The 17,455-nt window shown below is 46.8% G+C and overlaps 1 protein-coding gene across 4 annotated transcripts; it reads left to right on the plus strand.

Annotated features, from left to right (window-relative positions):
- The first annotated feature begins 884 nt into the window (after window positions 1–884).
- On the plus strand, window positions 885–13,654 carry HEPACAM (hepatic and glial cell adhesion molecule). Of its 4 annotated transcripts, none has more exons than XM_036354365.1 (7): window positions 885–1,935; window positions 7,827–8,168; window positions 8,935–9,216; window positions 9,473–9,572; window positions 10,061–10,290; window positions 10,435–10,502; window positions 11,554–13,654. In XM_036354365.1, exons 1-7 carry the CDS (start codon window positions 1,851–1,853, stop codon window positions 11,848–11,850), a joined length of 1,404 nt encoding a protein of 467 aa, XP_036210258.1. In that variant the 5' UTR covers window positions 885–1,850; the 3' UTR covers window positions 11,851–13,654. The 4 variants fall into 4 exon arrangements, with proteins under 4 accessions (XP_036210258.1, XP_036210259.1, XP_036210260.1 ...); XM_036354366.1 differs by having other exon boundaries at window positions 10,061–10,134; window positions 10,432–10,502; XM_036354367.1 differs by having other exon boundaries at window positions 10,061–10,134.
- The last annotated feature ends 3,801 nt before the right edge of the window (window positions 13,655–17,455 follow it).

The following is a 17,455-nucleotide window of genomic DNA, read 5'->3' on the forward strand; positions in this document are numbered from 1 at the left end:
GTACCCTCAGACAATAAGCCTTAAGGCCTCGCCTTCACAGACAAAAGAGGCCATTTGTCTATAGTCCTGTAGAAGAACTCTGTTATCCAGTCCACAGGCTGTTGTTCTATGATATTTCAAGGGAGTAGATAAAAGGAATTAAAATATCCTTTTGTCCCTTACAGAGTTTGGCTTTCAAGCCTTTCGCCTTGCTACTGACTCTAAAAGACTATGTCAGAAGCTGAATGTTGACTTTCTCTTTTCCATTTCATACCTGCTGAAACAACAACAACTCTTTCAGAGACAGACAGGTGCCTTGAGCTGTCTAGGGAAAAGTTAAAGACACAAAAATACAGACGGAAAAAATCTTATTTATATAAATCAGAATGATTTTTGGAGTTCCTTTGTGAAGTTCAAAGCCAATGCTTCCCAACTCTCCTCCCCATCCTTTGACTCACTGGACTACACAATGGGTTTTTTGCTCTAGAAACTTGGTGGACTCAGGCTTTCTCCAGGATGTAAAAAGAATATTTTGAGAGGCAACTATTGCAAACCTAAGACCAGGGTTAAAGATTACCAAGAGGGGAGCTGTAAACTTTGGTCTCATCATGATATAAAGATTCCTTACAGGAATGAAAGAGAAGAAGAAGGAGACGAAGAAGAAGAAGGAGGAGGAGGAGGAGGAGGAGGAGGAGGAAGAGGAGGAGGAGAGAAGAAGAAGAAGAAGAAGAAGAAGAAGAAGAAGAAGAAGAAGAAGAAGAAGAAGAAGAAGAAGAAGAAAGGAGGAGAAAGCAGAGCAGGAGTTATTTTTTTAAAGTTTAAAATATCTTTGTAACAAAGAATTTCCTAGGCATTCTACTGTACCATGTCTTCATCAATCCTCCTAACAATTCCTACAAGGGAGCTACTGTTTCCCCATTTCACAGATGTGAAATTGAGGGTTAACAAAGTTGTGAGCCAGGTTTCAAGATTGCACAGTTAGTGAGCCTACATTCTACTGACAGCCTTCATAAGAATGGTAGACATAGCGATGAGGGGGCAGGGGAGCTAGAGGGACGCTCCTCCTCAAAGCCTGGAGACAAGAAAAGGCCACCAGGCTGAGAAGCTGGTGACAGAACCCCAGGATGCTGGCTGTTAGGGTGTCACCTTTGCCCTCGCTCTGACATGTTGGAGAAAATTAGCTAAAGGCAGAGGAATAAACAGAGTGGCTTCTGGAAAGAGGCCCCAGTATCTACATGATTCTATGATAGGACAGAGAACCCCAAGTAGGACCCGACAGGTATGAAAATAATTGAATTCAGGCCGTGTTCCAATCTCCTTCCTTTGGGATGGAACAGGGGTTTCCATTTCTTCAGCAGTTCTCCAGAGTCTCTCATTCCCCAGCCTTTGAAAAGCTTCTATCCCTCCCTCTTCAAAATTGGAGGTCTACCCCTGGCATACACCTGCCTTCTCAGGAACAAGGAGCATGAGGTGGAGACAGGATGGATTGGGGCACAAGTCCAATTTAGGGTGTGTTCCAGTTCAGTCCCTATTGAGCCCAAATCCTCATCTCCCCCTCATAGTGGTTCTCAGCACAGACAGGGAAGAATTGATGGGCCCCCGGGACCCATTTGATTGGCACCCCCTCTGAAGATTATCTCCTAAGCAAATACCCCCTTCTAAACTGGGGATGTAGGGCTTTGAAACTAGAAAATGCCAGGTCTGAAAGAGAAGAAAGAACAAGTCTAGCAACACACAGAGCTCTGTGTATTCAGAGAGAAGTTGGCAGGATTGTGCTCGGGCAGAGAAACTCCGAGTGGTACAAAGGGACGTGCCCAGAGTGAAGAAATCATGCTAATTGTCTGCACCGAAGCTGGAGAACGCCACCCAAAATGAAGAGAGAAAGGGGATCCCTGTCCAGAGTCTTCAGTGCCCTGCGCCTCACTCCTTTTGTCTACCTTCTTCTGATCCAGACAGGTAGGAGACCAGAAGGGTAAGAAAGGGTTTGGAGAAGGGACTGGGGCTTTCAAAACTGAAGGAGGGGAGAGTGGAGGGCCAGAATGCCTTTAGGGTGGGAGGAGGGGAGAGAGCTCAGCTGTGTGGGAAGCATCTCAGTGAATTCAGGCATTAGTGTTGAATGTATTTCTTCATTCTGCACGGTCCCTGCCCCCTCCCCCAAAAGGCTGCATGACTTCGGAGCTCCCACGGCATTCAGGACATTAGACGAAGGGCAATGAGCCATTTTTATAGGATGACTTGTTGGTACGGGCCAGTTCAGCATTCTTTGCAAGGATTATGGTGAGGCTTAGAGGGGTGGGGGAATCTTGGTTTTGTGCTTCCCTAACTTCCTGCCCCCACTTCTCTGAATGTAAAACAGCAAGAGATAGAAAGAATATTTGGCGATAACGAGCGTCCTGATTTTGGAGAGTAACACCAAACTACCCATAACTCACCGTACACCGTGGACACCTGTCTCCTATTTCACCCCCTACCAACTATTTGGAGAATTGATCTTATTTTAAGTATATTTGTTTATGTCCCCACACACTGTTCCAGAAAGCTTAGGAATTCACAATTTAGTTGGGCAAACAGATGCAGAGATCGTTTTAATAAAACACAGAAACTATTTTGAGTCAGATATGCAGAGGATGCCTGGGAGCAGAGAGAAGTCACCTACCCCACCAGGAAACGGGTGCTGGTGGTGCAGGGTGGGGTTGGGGGAATATCAGGGGAGGTCACCTGGGAATGTCTGCACTAAATTTTTAAAGGATCAGATAAAATAGGTAGGTGTGGGTGTGGGCATTAGAGTTGGGGAAATGGGCAAAGGTCGACAGCTTGAAATGGCATCCTGTGTTTAGGAGCAGCCCAGCTGTTCTCCACTGCTGGAGAGGAAAGTGTGAATAAGTTAGGCAAGAGCCTGGTGAAGTACACTAAGTAAAGCAGAATAGTCTGTAAACAGTGGAGTGGAGAGAGCATTGAAAGGTTCTAATCTGGGGGCTGGGAGGGCCAGACGTGTGTTGGGATAGCTCACTCTGTAGTGAGGCATTGGAGGGGAACTGGAGGCAAACAAGATGGAAAGGCACCTGTATGCATTTCCTAGGGCTGCTATAGCAAAGAACCACAAACTGGGTGGCCTAGAAAACAGAAATTTATTGTCTCACAGTTTTGGAGGCTAATAGTTTGAGATCAACGTGTCGGCAAAACTCAGCTGATGGAGATAGAAAAGGATCTGTTCTAGGCCTCTCTGCTTCTAGTAATTCCTTGGCTTATGGCAGCATAACTTCAGTATTTACATGATATTCTCCCTGTGTGTGTGTGTGTGTGTGTGTGTGTGTGTCCAAATTTCCCCTTTTTTATAAGGACGAGAGTCATATTGGATTAGAGGTCCATTTTCATCTTAGCTTATTACCTCCACAATGACCCCATTGCCCAAGAAGGTCACATTCTGAGGTACTGGGATTAGGACTTCAACATATGAATTTTAGGGGACACAACTCAACCCATAAAAGCCTACTGCAGTAGTTCATGAGAGAAATAGCATGGGCTGGAATTAGAATAAAGACAGAGGGAATGAGGAATGTTGAGATAATATTTTGGAGGGAAAGTCAAGACTTAGTGATTGATAAGAAGTGGGAGGGTCCAGAAAGGGAGGTATGGGTTCTGTGTATAACCTTAAACAAAAATTGTGGGGATATGATCATTACTGTTGTCCATGTTAAGGTTGAAATACCTATGACACATCTGTGGGAAAATGTTGAATAGCCTAAACCTGGGGAGCAGGGAGGCCAGGGCTGACGGGAGGTATTTGGAAGCTGTCAGCCCATAGGTAAGATTTAAAACAAAGAATGGATAATAGCACTTAGGATGAGAAAATAGGCTGAAAATGGAACATTGAGTAACCCCAAGATTTGTAGAGGAAAAAATCCCACTGGGGAGACCAAGAAGGAACAGTCACAGGGACAGAGGGAGGACTAGAAGACTGTGTGTGCAGAAAGTCAAGGGAGTTGAGAGTTTTCTAGAGAACCAACATCAAATGTATCGAAGAGGTCCAGTACAAGAAGTACCTAAAAGAGTCCGTTAGATATGGCATTTAAGAGGTTACTGTTGGCCTTACTGAGCAGAGTCTCAGTGGAAATGACAATGACTTGAGGAAATGAGATTTGGGGAATTGGGAATACAAAGTGCATATGAAATATACAAGTCAGAGATGTCCCTAACTCCTTCAGGCCATCATATGATAAGGAAAAAAAATTACAGAAATATATTGTTAGTCAATGTGACTGGGCAAAAACAAAAGGTGGCAAAGGGTCTAAAGTGTGGGAGAAATAATAAATATAACAAAAAATTCTAAATATAAACTATGCTAATAAGATATTAGTTATGACCTATGACAGGTAAGAAATCAGTGCAGGGTCAAGCCATTGTACTGCTGTGATCTGAGAGCAAGAAAGAGCTGACATTCTATAAGAAATTTCTGCCAAAACCGGTTTGGCTCAGTGGATGGAGTGTCGGCCTGCAGACTGAAGGGTCCCGGGTTCGATTCCGGTCAAGGGCATGTACCTGGGTTGCGGGCATATCCCCAGTAGGAGATGTGCAGGAGGCAGCTGATCGATGTTTCTCTCTCATCGATGTTTCTAACTCTCTATCTCTCTCCCTTCCTCTCTGTAAAAAATCAATAAAATATATTTTTTAAAAAAAATTAAAAAAAGAAAAAAAAAGGAAATTTCTGCCATCTTCAATATATTAATTAGGAAAATGCCAACTTCTTTGACAAATAAATTCCAAAATTGAAGTTATTGGTGTTAACCATATAGAGGTATGATGAAGTTTCCAGCTAGGCCTGGGATGAGGAAGGACTCTGCTCCATGAAGTTTTTCAGGGACAAAGATGATGGAGTTCTGTCAATTTTGACATGTGTTTCCAATGGTCACCCTGAGGTTTATCTCCATTTCTTCTAGGTAGAAAAAAATTTAAATGGGCGTGGGGGAGTCCTAAACCAGGGTATAGAGCAGTGATGGCGAACCTATGACACGCATGTCAGAGATGACACGCAAACTCATTTTTTTGGTTGATTTTTCTTTGTTAAGTGGCATTTAAATATATAAAATAAATATCAAAAATATACATTTTTGTTTTACTATGGTTGCAAATATCAAAAAATTTCTATATGTGACACGGCACCAGAGTTAAGTTAGGGTTTTTCAAAATGCTGACACGCCGAGCTCAAAAGGTTCGCCATTGCCCTAACCGGTTTGGCTCGGTGGATAGAGCATCGGACTGCAGATTGAAGGGTCCCGGGTTCGATTCCGGTCAAGGGCATGTATCTTGGTTGCCGGCACATCCCCAGTGGGGAGTGTGCAAGAGGCAGCTGATCAATGTTTCTAACTCTTTATCCCTCTCCCTTCCTCTCTGTAAAAAATCAATAAACTATATTAAAAAAAAAAAAAAAGGTTCGCCATCACTGGTATGGAGGGTACCTATCACTTTCACTAGTTCATCAGCTAGAACACAGTCACCTGGCCAAACCTAACATCAAGGGAGGCTGGAAAATATAGTTTTTAAGATTGCCACTAAAAGGGGAGCTTGGGCCATGTCACCCAAGCTCCCAAAGATTTACCTTAATCCCTTGTGCTTATGGCAGCAACCACCAAGCCAGGCTCAGATAAGTAACACTCAATATTTAATGCTCTGTCCCTAATATGGATTAATAAAATTTTCCTAAATTCGTCACAGCCCAACTCATGGAACATGCACCTAAGGCTTTCCTAGAGGCCCGGACAGTATTTTACAGACATACACACAGCATGCCACAAATCTAGATAATCTGATTTGCAAGATTTTACTCTTTGGGATCTCATAACTATTCCATCCTCTAAGGACCCAAGAAGAAGAAGTCCCTTGCCTGGATTCCATCCTTTTAGCCCTAAAATCCCCTTCACATGGTAATGGGAAACTTTTGCCAAGCAAAATTAGCACATAAAAATGAGTAGATAGTGGTGTCTTTAAAGGAAGAGGCTATTAAGGGAATCTGAGGCTATTGGCAGATACATTCTTGCACTTTACAGCTTGACATTGCTTGGTGTTACAGGAGGTCAAAATCCTATTTGATGAAGGCCGCCTACCTGACCCAGTGCGGCACTGTTTAAGTTGATCAGTCAATTTCCTTTTGTTCAGCCTTGGGTGGGAACAGACACTTCCTACATAACGATGCCTCAGAGACTAGAGGACAGTAATTAAGTTAATCACTTCTCAAGGCTGAATAGTCCTAGTCCCTTTTATTTCTACTGTGGATCACAATTGTTAGCCACTTCCTCATTTCTGTGTCCTGCTTTGGCTCCTGTCCCAGTTCTCTGTGTCCCTTGAAAGTTGTGGAACCCTGAGCGTAATACAGAGTCCAGTTTTGGCAAGAATTTTGGGAAACAGTGTTTCCTTGGCAAAATGCTCTCTTTGTCAGCTTCTGAGAAAGACTGTTCCATTCACTTCTGAACACCCATACATACCCCTGTAAGACATGGCGGGAGGAAGACTCCCACCTAGAGGAGAGTAATGCCTGGGGCAGTGGACGGCAAACTCATTAGTCAACAGAGCCAAATATCAACAGTACAACAATTGAAATTTATTTTGAGAGCCAAATTTTTTAAACTTACACTATATAGGTAGGTACATTGTTATTAACTTAATTAGGGTACTCCTAAGGCTTAAGAAGAGCCACACTCAAGGGGCCAAAGAGCCACATGTGGCTCGCGAGCCGCAGTTTGCCGACCACGGGCCTAGGGCAATCCATATACTATAGCTTCTCAGTGTTTTCATCCTGAGGAACCAGGTTTAATTGGCAGAAAGAGCAGGTGGAGCCCGATCTTACAAGGCCTTCTGGGGTTTTTTTGTTTTGTTTTTTGTTTTTAAATATATTTTATTGACTTTTTTACAGAGAGGAAGGGAGAGGGATAGAGAATTCGAAACATTGATGAGAGAGAGAGAGAGAAACATCAATCAGCTGCCTCCTGCACAGCCCCCACTGGGGATGTTGCCCACAACCAAGGTACATGCCCTTGACTAGAATCAAACCTGGGACCTTTCAGTCCGCAGGCCGACGCTCTATCCACTGAGCCAAACTGGCTAGGGCACAAGCCCTTCTGATCCCAAACTTTTTGTTTTACTCATCCTAAATCCCTCTTCTAAAGGGAATACAAATTGGGCTGGAGTTTGGGTGAATTTCCAAAATCATCTACCCCGTTGCAGGGCTGTTTTGCACTGTAAGATGCTACGTGCAGCTGGGGCAAGGATAGGAGAGGCTCTTGGTTTAACTGGAAGGTGGCCCAGTTGTCTTCAGACCCCTAAACTTCCCCTTTAGTGCACCATCATGTGACATACTCCTTTCTTTGTGAATCTGTGTCCCCATGCTTTCTCCATCACCCAACCCCACCTCACTCTCCCAATTTCCAATCAAGAAAACCTGACAAATTCACCCTAAGATCTAATGACTTATAAGCTACAGAGGATAAAAGATGTTTGTCTGTTTTGCTCAATGACATATCCCAAGGATACAGAACAGTGCCTGGCACATGGTAAGTGCTCAATAAATATTTCTATAAATGGTGTGGGGGAGCTGGACTCTTCCAGAGGAAAACTACCAGAGGCAGAGGGCCAGATGGAAGAAGAGCGAAGGGCCATGGGATGGGTGTGAGGGATGATGAAGGAGCAGAGGGGCCCAGAGCTACAGGGGGAGAAGAGAAGGCACCAGAGAGTAAGAAGGAAGGACACCTGTGAAGGGCGCAGAATGAATGGAGAGACTTGAAGACATCAGAGGAATTAAAGGTGGGAGCCCAAGGGGCTGATGCCGCCCTCTCCGCATGGGCCTCTGTTCATAGGGCCCCTGCAGGGGGTGAACATCACCAGCCAGGTCCGCCTGATCCATGGCACGGTGGGGAAGTCCGCACTGCTCTCCGTGCAGTACAGCAGCACCAGCAGCGACAAGCCCGTGGTGAAGTGGCAGCTGAAGCGGGATAAGCCCGTGACCGTGGTGCAGTCCATTGGCACAGAGGTCATTGGCAACCTGCGCGCTGACTATCGAGACCGCATCCGCCTCTTTGAAAATGGCTCCCTGCTCCTCAGCGACCTGCAGCTCACCGATGAGGGCACCTATGAGGTGGAGATCTCCATCACGGATGACACCTTCACCGGGGAGAAGACCATCAACCTCACCGTGGATGGTAAAGCACTCTGGCAGGGAAGGAGGTGGGCTGGGCCTGAGACTGGGGCAGGGTCTGTTAGGCCCTGGAACACCAACACAAAAACCACTTGGGAGTTGAGAGGAAGCCAGTTGGACATTAGCAGTTAGCAGACAGGCTACAGTAAACAGGTAAAGAGTGCTTACTCTATTCCAGAAACTATTTTAAGTGCTTTGCATATATTGACTCTTAATGCTCACAATAATCTAGGGATAGTAAATATCATTATCCCCATTTGCAAAAGGTGGCACAAAAGGGGGAAACTTAGGCACAAAAAGGTTGAGTAACTTGCCTAAGTCTTGCAGCTAGTAAGTGATTGAGCCAATATTTGAACCCAGGCAGCTGGACTTAGTCTTAGTTGTGCCACACTGGGTCAGTTTAAGACATCTTAGGAAGGTATTTGGGGAAAAGGGGAGGGAAGGTCCATGAGGGTGGGGACCATGGCTGCCTTGTTCAGTATTGTACCTCCTGTGCTTAGTAGGTACTCAATAAATAGCTGATACAGAAATGAGTGAATGGGGACACCTATAATACTTTCAACAATAAAGAGAAATTAAAAATAAGTCCATTAATAAATGAGTGAGTGAATGAATGGATGAATGGATGGATGGTGGTCAAGAACTTGACTAATGATCTCTGAAGGGCCTCTCTGATCACACACTGAGTTGTGTTGTGTTGAAGGTAGAAAGTTAGGAAGGTGGGAGGAGCTTTTGGCCCCCGGCTCACCGCGTCCCCTCCCCGGGCTCAGTGCCCATTTCGAGGCCACAGGTGTTAGTGGCTTCGACCACTGTGCTGGAGCTCAGTGAGGCCTTCACCCTGAACTGCTCCCATGAGAACGGCACCAAGCCCAGCTACACCTGGCTGAAGGACGGCAAGCCCCTCCTCAATGACTCGCGAATGCTCCTGTCCTCCGACCAGAAGGTGCTCACCATCACGCGCGTGCTCATGGAGGACGACGACCTGTACAGCTGTGTGGTGGAGAACCCCATCAGCCAGGGCCGCAGCCTGCCCATCAAAATCACCGTGTACAGTGAGTCTCCCTGCCTGCCCTCCCTTCAGGGCTCAAAACCCATGAGGGGCTACCGACATCCCCGACAGAGGGAGAGAGAGGCAGAGATGGGCCGGCTCTCCATGGAGAACAGCAACAGGTGGGAAGTGGGCCCTGGGCAAGCTCTGCCAGGAGCCAGCCATGCTGCCCGGGGCTCCTTTCTCTTCCACCCGCTGCAGGAAGCTCTCCGCACCACACCCGGAGTCTCTCTCACTTCTCTGCCTTTCTCTCTCCCTAGAAAGAAGCTCCCTCTACATCATCTTGTCCACCGGAGGCATCTTCCTCCTTGTGACCTTGGTGACCGTGTGTGCCTGCTGGAAACCCTCCAAAAAGTCTAGGTAACCCCTCAAGTTCCTCACCCTGAGCATCCTAACCCTGCAATCCACACCCAAGCTCTTTTCTAAGTCTCTTTAAATGCCTTTCCTCCCAGGGCCCTGCACTTCTTCCCAGGAGATCCATCTCACCACTGTGTGTACAGTATATGGAACCACCTCCTGCACTCACAACCCCCCCCCCCCCCCCCCAGTGACCCACACTGTTAATAATGGTTTCACTCGCAGGGCACCTTTCCCGGGCTAGGCACTGTGGTTGTGGTTAGCGCCCTACCCTTTAAGTATCATTACCTGCAGTTTACAGATAAAGACACGGAGGCTCAAATTGTCCACAGTCACAATGCCAGCGGCAAACTTAGATTTGACTCCTTCCAGCCCATCCTCCTGTTATCAGGCCCTTTTTACAGCCATCCACTCGCCCTTGTCCCCACCCCCGGACCTCCTCCTGCTCACACTCAGCAATTAAGCTCATGGAGTGCTGGGTTGATTTGCAGAAAGAAGAAGAAACTGGAAAAACAAAACTCCCTGGAATATATGGATCAGAACGATGACAGCCTGAAGCCAGAAGGTGAGCTCCCAGCGGCCCACTCGCCCAACCCATCCTCACTCAGATCAGTGGGCTTCTGGGAAAAGGCAGAACTGGGCCTCAAGGAAGCCGGCTCTGCAGGGCCCCTTCCTCCACCAACTGCCCGAAGACTGCAGAGCAGGGAGAGGTGCGGCCAAGGTAGGACCCCGCGTGTGGCTGATCCTTTGGTGGAGGTTGTGGCGGGACCTTGACTGGCCACTTGGGGAGCAGAACGTAGGTGCTGGCTGGTGGGGAGGGTTCTGGATCGGGGCCAGCCACCCCATTCTTTGCCCTGTGCAGCAGACACCCTCCCCCGAAGTGGAGAGCAGGAGCGGAAGAACCCCATGGCGCTCTATGTTCTGAAGGACAAGGTGAGCAGCTGTGGACCGGGTGCCTCACAAACACCAATGAGCCTCTACCACGTCCTGGTGCTAGATGTGTATATCCCTTTCTAGTACACAGAATGACCTGAGAAATGGGTGTGTCGTCCCCATTTTACAGGTTAGGAAAATAAGGCCGATGAATGTGACGGGACTTGCCCAGGATCAACCAAGAAAATAAGGAGCAGGTCTAGGCCTGTGGTCAGCAAACCACGGCTCCCGAGCCACATGCAGCTCTTTGGCCCCTTGAGTGTGGCTCTTCCACAGAATACCACGTGCGGGCGCGCGTGTACAGTGCGAAGTTGACTTAAAACTTTAAAGTTTATTAAGTTAATTTTAGGGAACATTGTGGAGTGAAAGAAGATGTAGTGTCGAGGATGGAGAAAGGTATATTGAGATGGTTTGGACATACAGAGAGGATGAACGAAAGGAGATAGACGAAACAAGTACACAAGACGAGTGTGGATGGGAGAGTTGGAAGGGGTCGACCTCAGCGGACGTACCTAAATCAGATTGAGGACGTTTTTTTTAGCAAAGGCCAGCTTAAGAGGACCCTAATGAAGTTAATAACAATGTACCTACCTATATAGTTGAAGTTTAAAAAATTTGGCTCTCCAAAGAAATTCCAATCTTTGTACTGTTGATATTTGGCTCTGTTGACTAATGAGTTTGCCAACCACTGGTCTAGGCCTTTAGTTCAGGTCTTTGAACATCAATCAGCTCGGGGCATTTCCCCTCTGTTCCACTAACGCTGCCCCGGGCTATCCTAGACAGGTGGAAAGAGGACAATAAGGAACAAAGCACTCAAGTTAATGCATTTCACTGTTTACTGAGCACCTATTATCTGCCAGGCACCGTACTAATTGGGGCTGGAGGGGAGGGTTAGAGGGGCGGGGAACCAGACCTCCGTCTGCCATCTTCCCAGGGGTGGGAGTGTGGAGGGAACTACCTCCTTCACTTAGGTTTGCCCAGTGCCCCTTGAACACCAGTCGCGCCCCTAAACCGGGCCGCTGTCCGCTGACCCTGGCGCGTGTCCTTGCAGGACGCCCAGGAGCCCGAGGAGGAGCCTGCTCCGGAGCCCCGCGCAACGGAGCCCGGCCCGCCCGGCCCGCCCGGCTACTCGGTGTCGCCGGCTATTTCTGGCCGCTCGCCCGGGCTGCCCGTGCGCTCTGCCCGCCGGTACCCGCGCTCGCCCGCGCCCTCCCCCGCTCCCGGTCGGACGCACACGTCTCCATCCCGGGCCCCCGGCTCGCCTGGTCGCTCGAGCATCCTGCGGACTGCGGGCGCGCGCTTGATCCGCGAGCCGGAGGAGGCCGCCCCGGTGGGGATCAGCGCCTGAGCCGCCCGGGACCCGCCTTCCCGCCGGAAAGCCCGCACGCGCTGCGGCCGGGGAGGTGGGGAGGCCCTGAGGCCAGAAAGCCGGGCGAAGAGAGGTCCCTGCAGGAGCGCACGGGCGCACGGGTCTCGCCCGAGGACGTGGATGAGCTTGGGCTGATGGAGGAGGCGGCGGGAGCCGGAGATTCAGGGGTGAAACCGGGTCGCGTTTGCTTCTGGTTCGCTGGCAGTGTTCTCGGTGGATAAGGGTTGTGCCCCCTTAGGACTACATAGATTATTCCATTCCCGGCCCAGTCCTCCAAGGGTCTTATGGAAACTAACATCAGTAACCTAACCCGCGACTATCCCGCACCCTTGCCACCCGCCTCCCTTCCCGCTGAAGGAACGCCTGGTTCCTGGCGCTTTGGGGCAAGCCCAGGCTACGGAGGCCTTTTGCTCAAAATGCACAACTGTAAGGGAAGGGGAAGTCAGATGCCGGTGACTGTGTGTACAGGGCACTGTTCTGAACATCCGGAAATCATTGTGATGGCAGCGCCTCTGGGCACCTGGTACCTGGGTACCTACCAGTTGATGCGGGAGGAGCTCAAGGGCATTCTTTTGCCCCCTGACCTGGGCCCTGGCGAGAACAAAGGATTCCAGCCCCGGGCTTGGCCTCCTCCCAAAGCCTCCGTCAGAGAGAGAGGCATGCTAAGCGTTCCTTCTGTCTCTATTCCTAGAGAGAGGGTTTCCCACTCACTCCCCTAGCCGAGAAAGCTAGATCACGTGAAGAACCGTTTTTAACCCTCACACCTGTGCCTTCTGCCTGGCTTCCTTACACAACAAGCCTTTCAAACAATCATAATCCCCCTTGAAAGGCTGTGGGCTCTCTCCAGCTGTGAGAGAATAAGGTTTGACTTTCTAGAGAAATGAAGTGTGTGTGTGTGGGGGGGGGGAGATAGTGGGGGAGGCTCATTGCTCCCTTGGCTCCCCCCTCTACCTGCCCTGCTCCCAGATACTCAGATCCCAAGAGACTGGAGAAGGGCAGACTCCCTAAGCACACAGCATCTGAATACAGGGAGGTAGGGCCATTGTGTAGCCAGGCCAGGCCCATGCCCCAGCCTATGGACCAATTGTAGGAAAGACAATAATCTACTGTGTGAGGAGAGAGGGCAATTGAAAAGCTGGAAGAGGAGACTTTCTGAGTTGACCTCTGTTTTCTGATGCCTCTAGGGGTCCTTGCACCCCAGGCCCCTCCTCAACCTCCTAAGCTCCAGTTCTGACTCTCCACCATCCCACAGAGCAATTCCTAAGGCCCCTGTCTCCACCCTTCACCCTGGGGCAAGTTTTGTCCCAGCCCCAAGGGCAAAAGCATCTCTAGTTGGCCCCTCCCCCTCTGCCTGCCAGCGTGCCTGTGGCTCCTTTGAGCCTGCATGCTTTTGCAGCTCCCCTTAGTTGTCCAGAACTCCTCCCCTAACCTTCCCAGGTGCCTCATCCAGAGATAATAGGTGTAGGGTAAGTTGCTCAGGCAGGTGTGAGATGCAGGACTCAGAGAAGGGGAAGATGCTGGTCAGCCTTGAGAGGCAGGGGTGAAGATTAGGGTGGGATGAGATGAGAGTCTGCTGTATTCCGTACCCTGATGCTGAATCCCTGAGGGCCCAGGCCCAGCTTCCCCGGCTGAAGCCAAATTTACCTTGCGTGGGGTTGGGGAGGTTGGGGGAGTGAGGAAGTGGATTTTGTTTCTCTTGTATTTTGTTTGGATCTTCATCTTTGTATTACTAGCATCTAGCAGCGTGCCTAGCACATACTGGATGCTCAATAAACTTTTGATGAAATGAAATGACATCTTTCTTCCACTTAAGCAAGGAGAACAAAACAAACTTAAAAACATCAGTCATTTCCCTTTTTTCTTCTCCTCTTCCTTCACCACCCTTCATCCTTTTTGAAAACCCCAAATTGTCTATTCCAAAATCATTCACCGACATTCATCCATTCAGGTATTCTTTCATTAATTCATAAACATTTGTTACTCTACCATGGCCCAGGCCCTGTGATGGACACTGAGGAAACAGCATTGTTAGGGTTGCCGAAGGAGGAATGCACAAGGCCAAAGTGGTAAGGGATTATAAATTTATTTGGTCATCTGGATACCAGATGGGCTAGCCCCCAAATGGCACCAGCACCCAGGGGCAGGGAGTCAGAGATTTATTTTTAAATATATATTTTATTGATTGATTTTTTACAGAGAGGAAAGGAGAGAAATAGAGAGTTAGAAACATTGATCAGCTGCCTTCTACACAGACCCTACTGGGGATGTGCCCGCAACCAAGGTACATGCTCTTGACCGGAATTGAACCTGGGACCCTTCAGTCTGCAGGCCGATGCTCTATCCACTGAGCCAAACCAACTAGGGCAGGAGTCAGAGATTTTAAAGGACTCTAGGCAGGCTTTTTCTGGGCGGAGAATTCTCTGGGCAGGTCGGGATTCTGGGAAAGTCCAGAGATAATGGTCTTAGCAAATGGAATGTGGTCTAAGGGAAAGGAAATGTCCCTTGTGAAGTGGCCTAAAAGTCAACTCCCAGGGGAGGGGTGTCGATTCAATTATTTGATCAAACCTAACAAGCATAACTATGCCAGGACTCCTACCCAGAAGCCTCATGGAGGAAGACAGATGGGTAAACAGATTATTACAATACAGTATGGAAGATGCAACGATAGAGGCAGATACAGGGCGCTCTGCGAGCATATAGGAGTGTTCTTTAACCCAGATTAAAGTATCTTGGAGGAGAATAGGCCTGAATTTCGTGTTAGGAAGATTCGTTAATCAGGTGGAGGAGAAGGAAAAAAGGATGAAAGAACACATATTGGAGGCAGAAGGAGCAGCATGTGTGAAATCTTGGCAGTGTAACATGAGTCCAGACTACCTAGTCCCCATAAAATGTGGATTGCCCAGGGATAAATGTTTACATAGCTCTGTAATGGAAACTAGTCTTGGACAAGTGACAAGGTGGAGGAGCTGGACCTGAGATGCCCGTATTAAATTGGTGTCCTGTTGGTCGTATCCCAGGCTTCGACAATAAAAATTTAGCCCTGGCTGGTGTTGCGCAGTAGGTTGGGCGTCATCCTGGTTGGGGGCTCAATACCTGGTGGGGTGACATGCAAGGCAGCCAATCTGTGTTTCTCTCTCACATCAATGTTTCTCTCCCTCTCCCTTTCTCTCTTTCTAAAAATCAATTTTAAAATATTTAAAAAACACACATAAAATAAAATTGCAAATCCTCTCTAGAGAAAAGCACCTCCTAAAATTGTCAGAGATTAAGACCAACCAAAGATGAATTACAGTGAAAGGTCATAAACACAGATGGAAACAAATCACCATGAAGGAGAGTCTGCAGATTAAGAAGCAATAGATTTGGACTCTCAGTAGGGGGTGTGCAAGAGGCAGCTGATCAATGTTTCTCTCTCATCGATTTTTCTAACTCTCTATCCCTCTCCCTTCTGCTCTGTAAAAAAATCAATAATATATATATTATTATTATATACTGTTAGCCTAGAATACTTAGCAAAGCAAACTTCCATATCGGAGGGCAAAAGAAGGATATTATCAGAAAAACAAAAACTACAGTTTACCATCAAGACTAAAAAAAACACACAAAAAAAAAACAAAAAAAAACCTCCTAAAAATATTTTAGGAAGAGGGAAAATTATTCCAAAAGAAATATTTAAGCCAGAACCGGTTTGGCTCAGTGGATAGAGCGTCGGCCTGCGGACTGAAAGGTCCCAGGTTCGATTCCGGTCAAGGGCATGTACCTGGGTTGCGGGCATATCCCCAGTGGGAGATGTGCAGGAGGCAGCTGATCGATGTTTCTCTTTCATCGATGTTTCTAACTCTCTATCTCTCTCCCTTCCTCTCTGTAAAAAAATCAATAAAATATATTTTTTTAAAAAAAGAAATATTTAAGGTACAAGAAAGAATGGTAAGCAAAGAGATGAGTACAAAGAGAAAGGCGAATCTGAACAGTCCTTTATAAAATGATAATAATGTCTAATCTGTGGTTCCCAAAATTCAGACAAATAAAATGCAGGAAAATAATAGCAGATAAATTGAAAGGGAGGTATCAGAATGAGACTACTCCAGGGTCCTTGAATTCTTTGGGAAGAAAAAGGTGGTCAAGATAGTAACTTTAGAGGCTGCACGACAGCAGCTGAAGGGTGGAGGAGGTGGTGTAGCCGGTCTCGTCCTCTCCATGAGGTCACAGCTGGTGCTGATGTTCGGCATTCAGGAAGGTATTCATTTAGTGAAACCACAGCAGTGGCACACACTGCCAGTCACAGACCAAGTTTCCCGCTGCACTGGAGAACCAGATTAAAATGTCCACACTACCTAAAGAAACCTATAGATTCAATGCAATCACTATCAAAATACCGATGTCATTTTTCACAGAACCAGAACAAATAATCCTAAAATTTATATAGGACTACAAAAGACCCCCATAGCCACAGCTATTGAGAAAGAAGAATAAAGTCGAAGGTATCACACTACCTGATCTCAAACTATACTACAAGGCTATAGTAATCAAAACAGCATGGAACTGGCATAAAGACAGACACATAAGATCAATGGAACAGAATAGAGAGCCCAGAAATAAGCCCATGCTATGATAATGGGGTTAACACAGTCTATTCAATAAATGGTGTTGGGAAAACTGAACAGATATATGCAAAAAAATGAAACTAGACCACTTTTTTACACCATATACAAGAATAAACTCAAAATAGATTAAAGGCTTAAATGTAAGACCTGAAATCATAAAACTACTAGAAGAAAACATAGGCAGGAAACTCTGACTCTTCTCTTAGCAATATTTTTCCTGATATATCTCCCTGGGCAAGGGAAACAAAAGACAAAATAAACAAATGGTACCGCATCAACTAAAACATTTTTGCACAGCAAAGGAACCATCAACAAAGCTAAAAGATAACTTACTGAATGGAAGAAGATATTTGCCAAGGATACATCTGATAAGGGGTTTGTATCCAAAACTTATGAAGAACTCAATTCAGCACCAAAAACAACAAAATTGTCCAATTTAAAAATGAGCAGAAAACCTGAAGATATTTCTCCAAAGAGGACATACAGATGACCAACAGCCATATGAAAAGATGCTCAATGTCACCAACCATCAGAGAAATGTAAACTCAAACCACAGTGAGATATCACCTCACACATGTCAGAATGGCTGTCATCACTAAATCAATAAACAACAAGTGTTGGTGAGGATGTGGAAAAAGGGAACTCTTGGGCACTGTCGGTGGGATTGTAAATTGGTGCAGCCACGATGGAAAACAGTATGGAGGTTCCTAAAAATATTAAAAACAGAAGTACCTGATGACCCAGCAATTCCATGTCTGGGTATTTCTCCAAAGAAATCCAACTAATTTTTATACCAATTCAAAAAGATATATGCATTCATTCACATGTTCATTGCAGCAATATTTACAATAGCCAATATTTACAATAGCCAAGATATAAAAGTAACATAAATGATCCTTAGTAGACAATTGGATAAAGAAGATGTGGTACCTATATAGTATGAAATAATACTCAACCATAAAAAAGAACAAAACCTTACC

Source organism: Myotis myotis, unplaced genomic scaffold (genome assembly GCF_014108235.1).
Source record: "Myotis myotis isolate mMyoMyo1 unplaced genomic scaffold, mMyoMyo1.p scaffold_m19_p_20, whole genome shotgun sequence".
NCBI classification, from domain to species: domain Eukaryota; kingdom Metazoa; phylum Chordata; class Mammalia; order Chiroptera; family Vespertilionidae; genus Myotis; species Myotis myotis.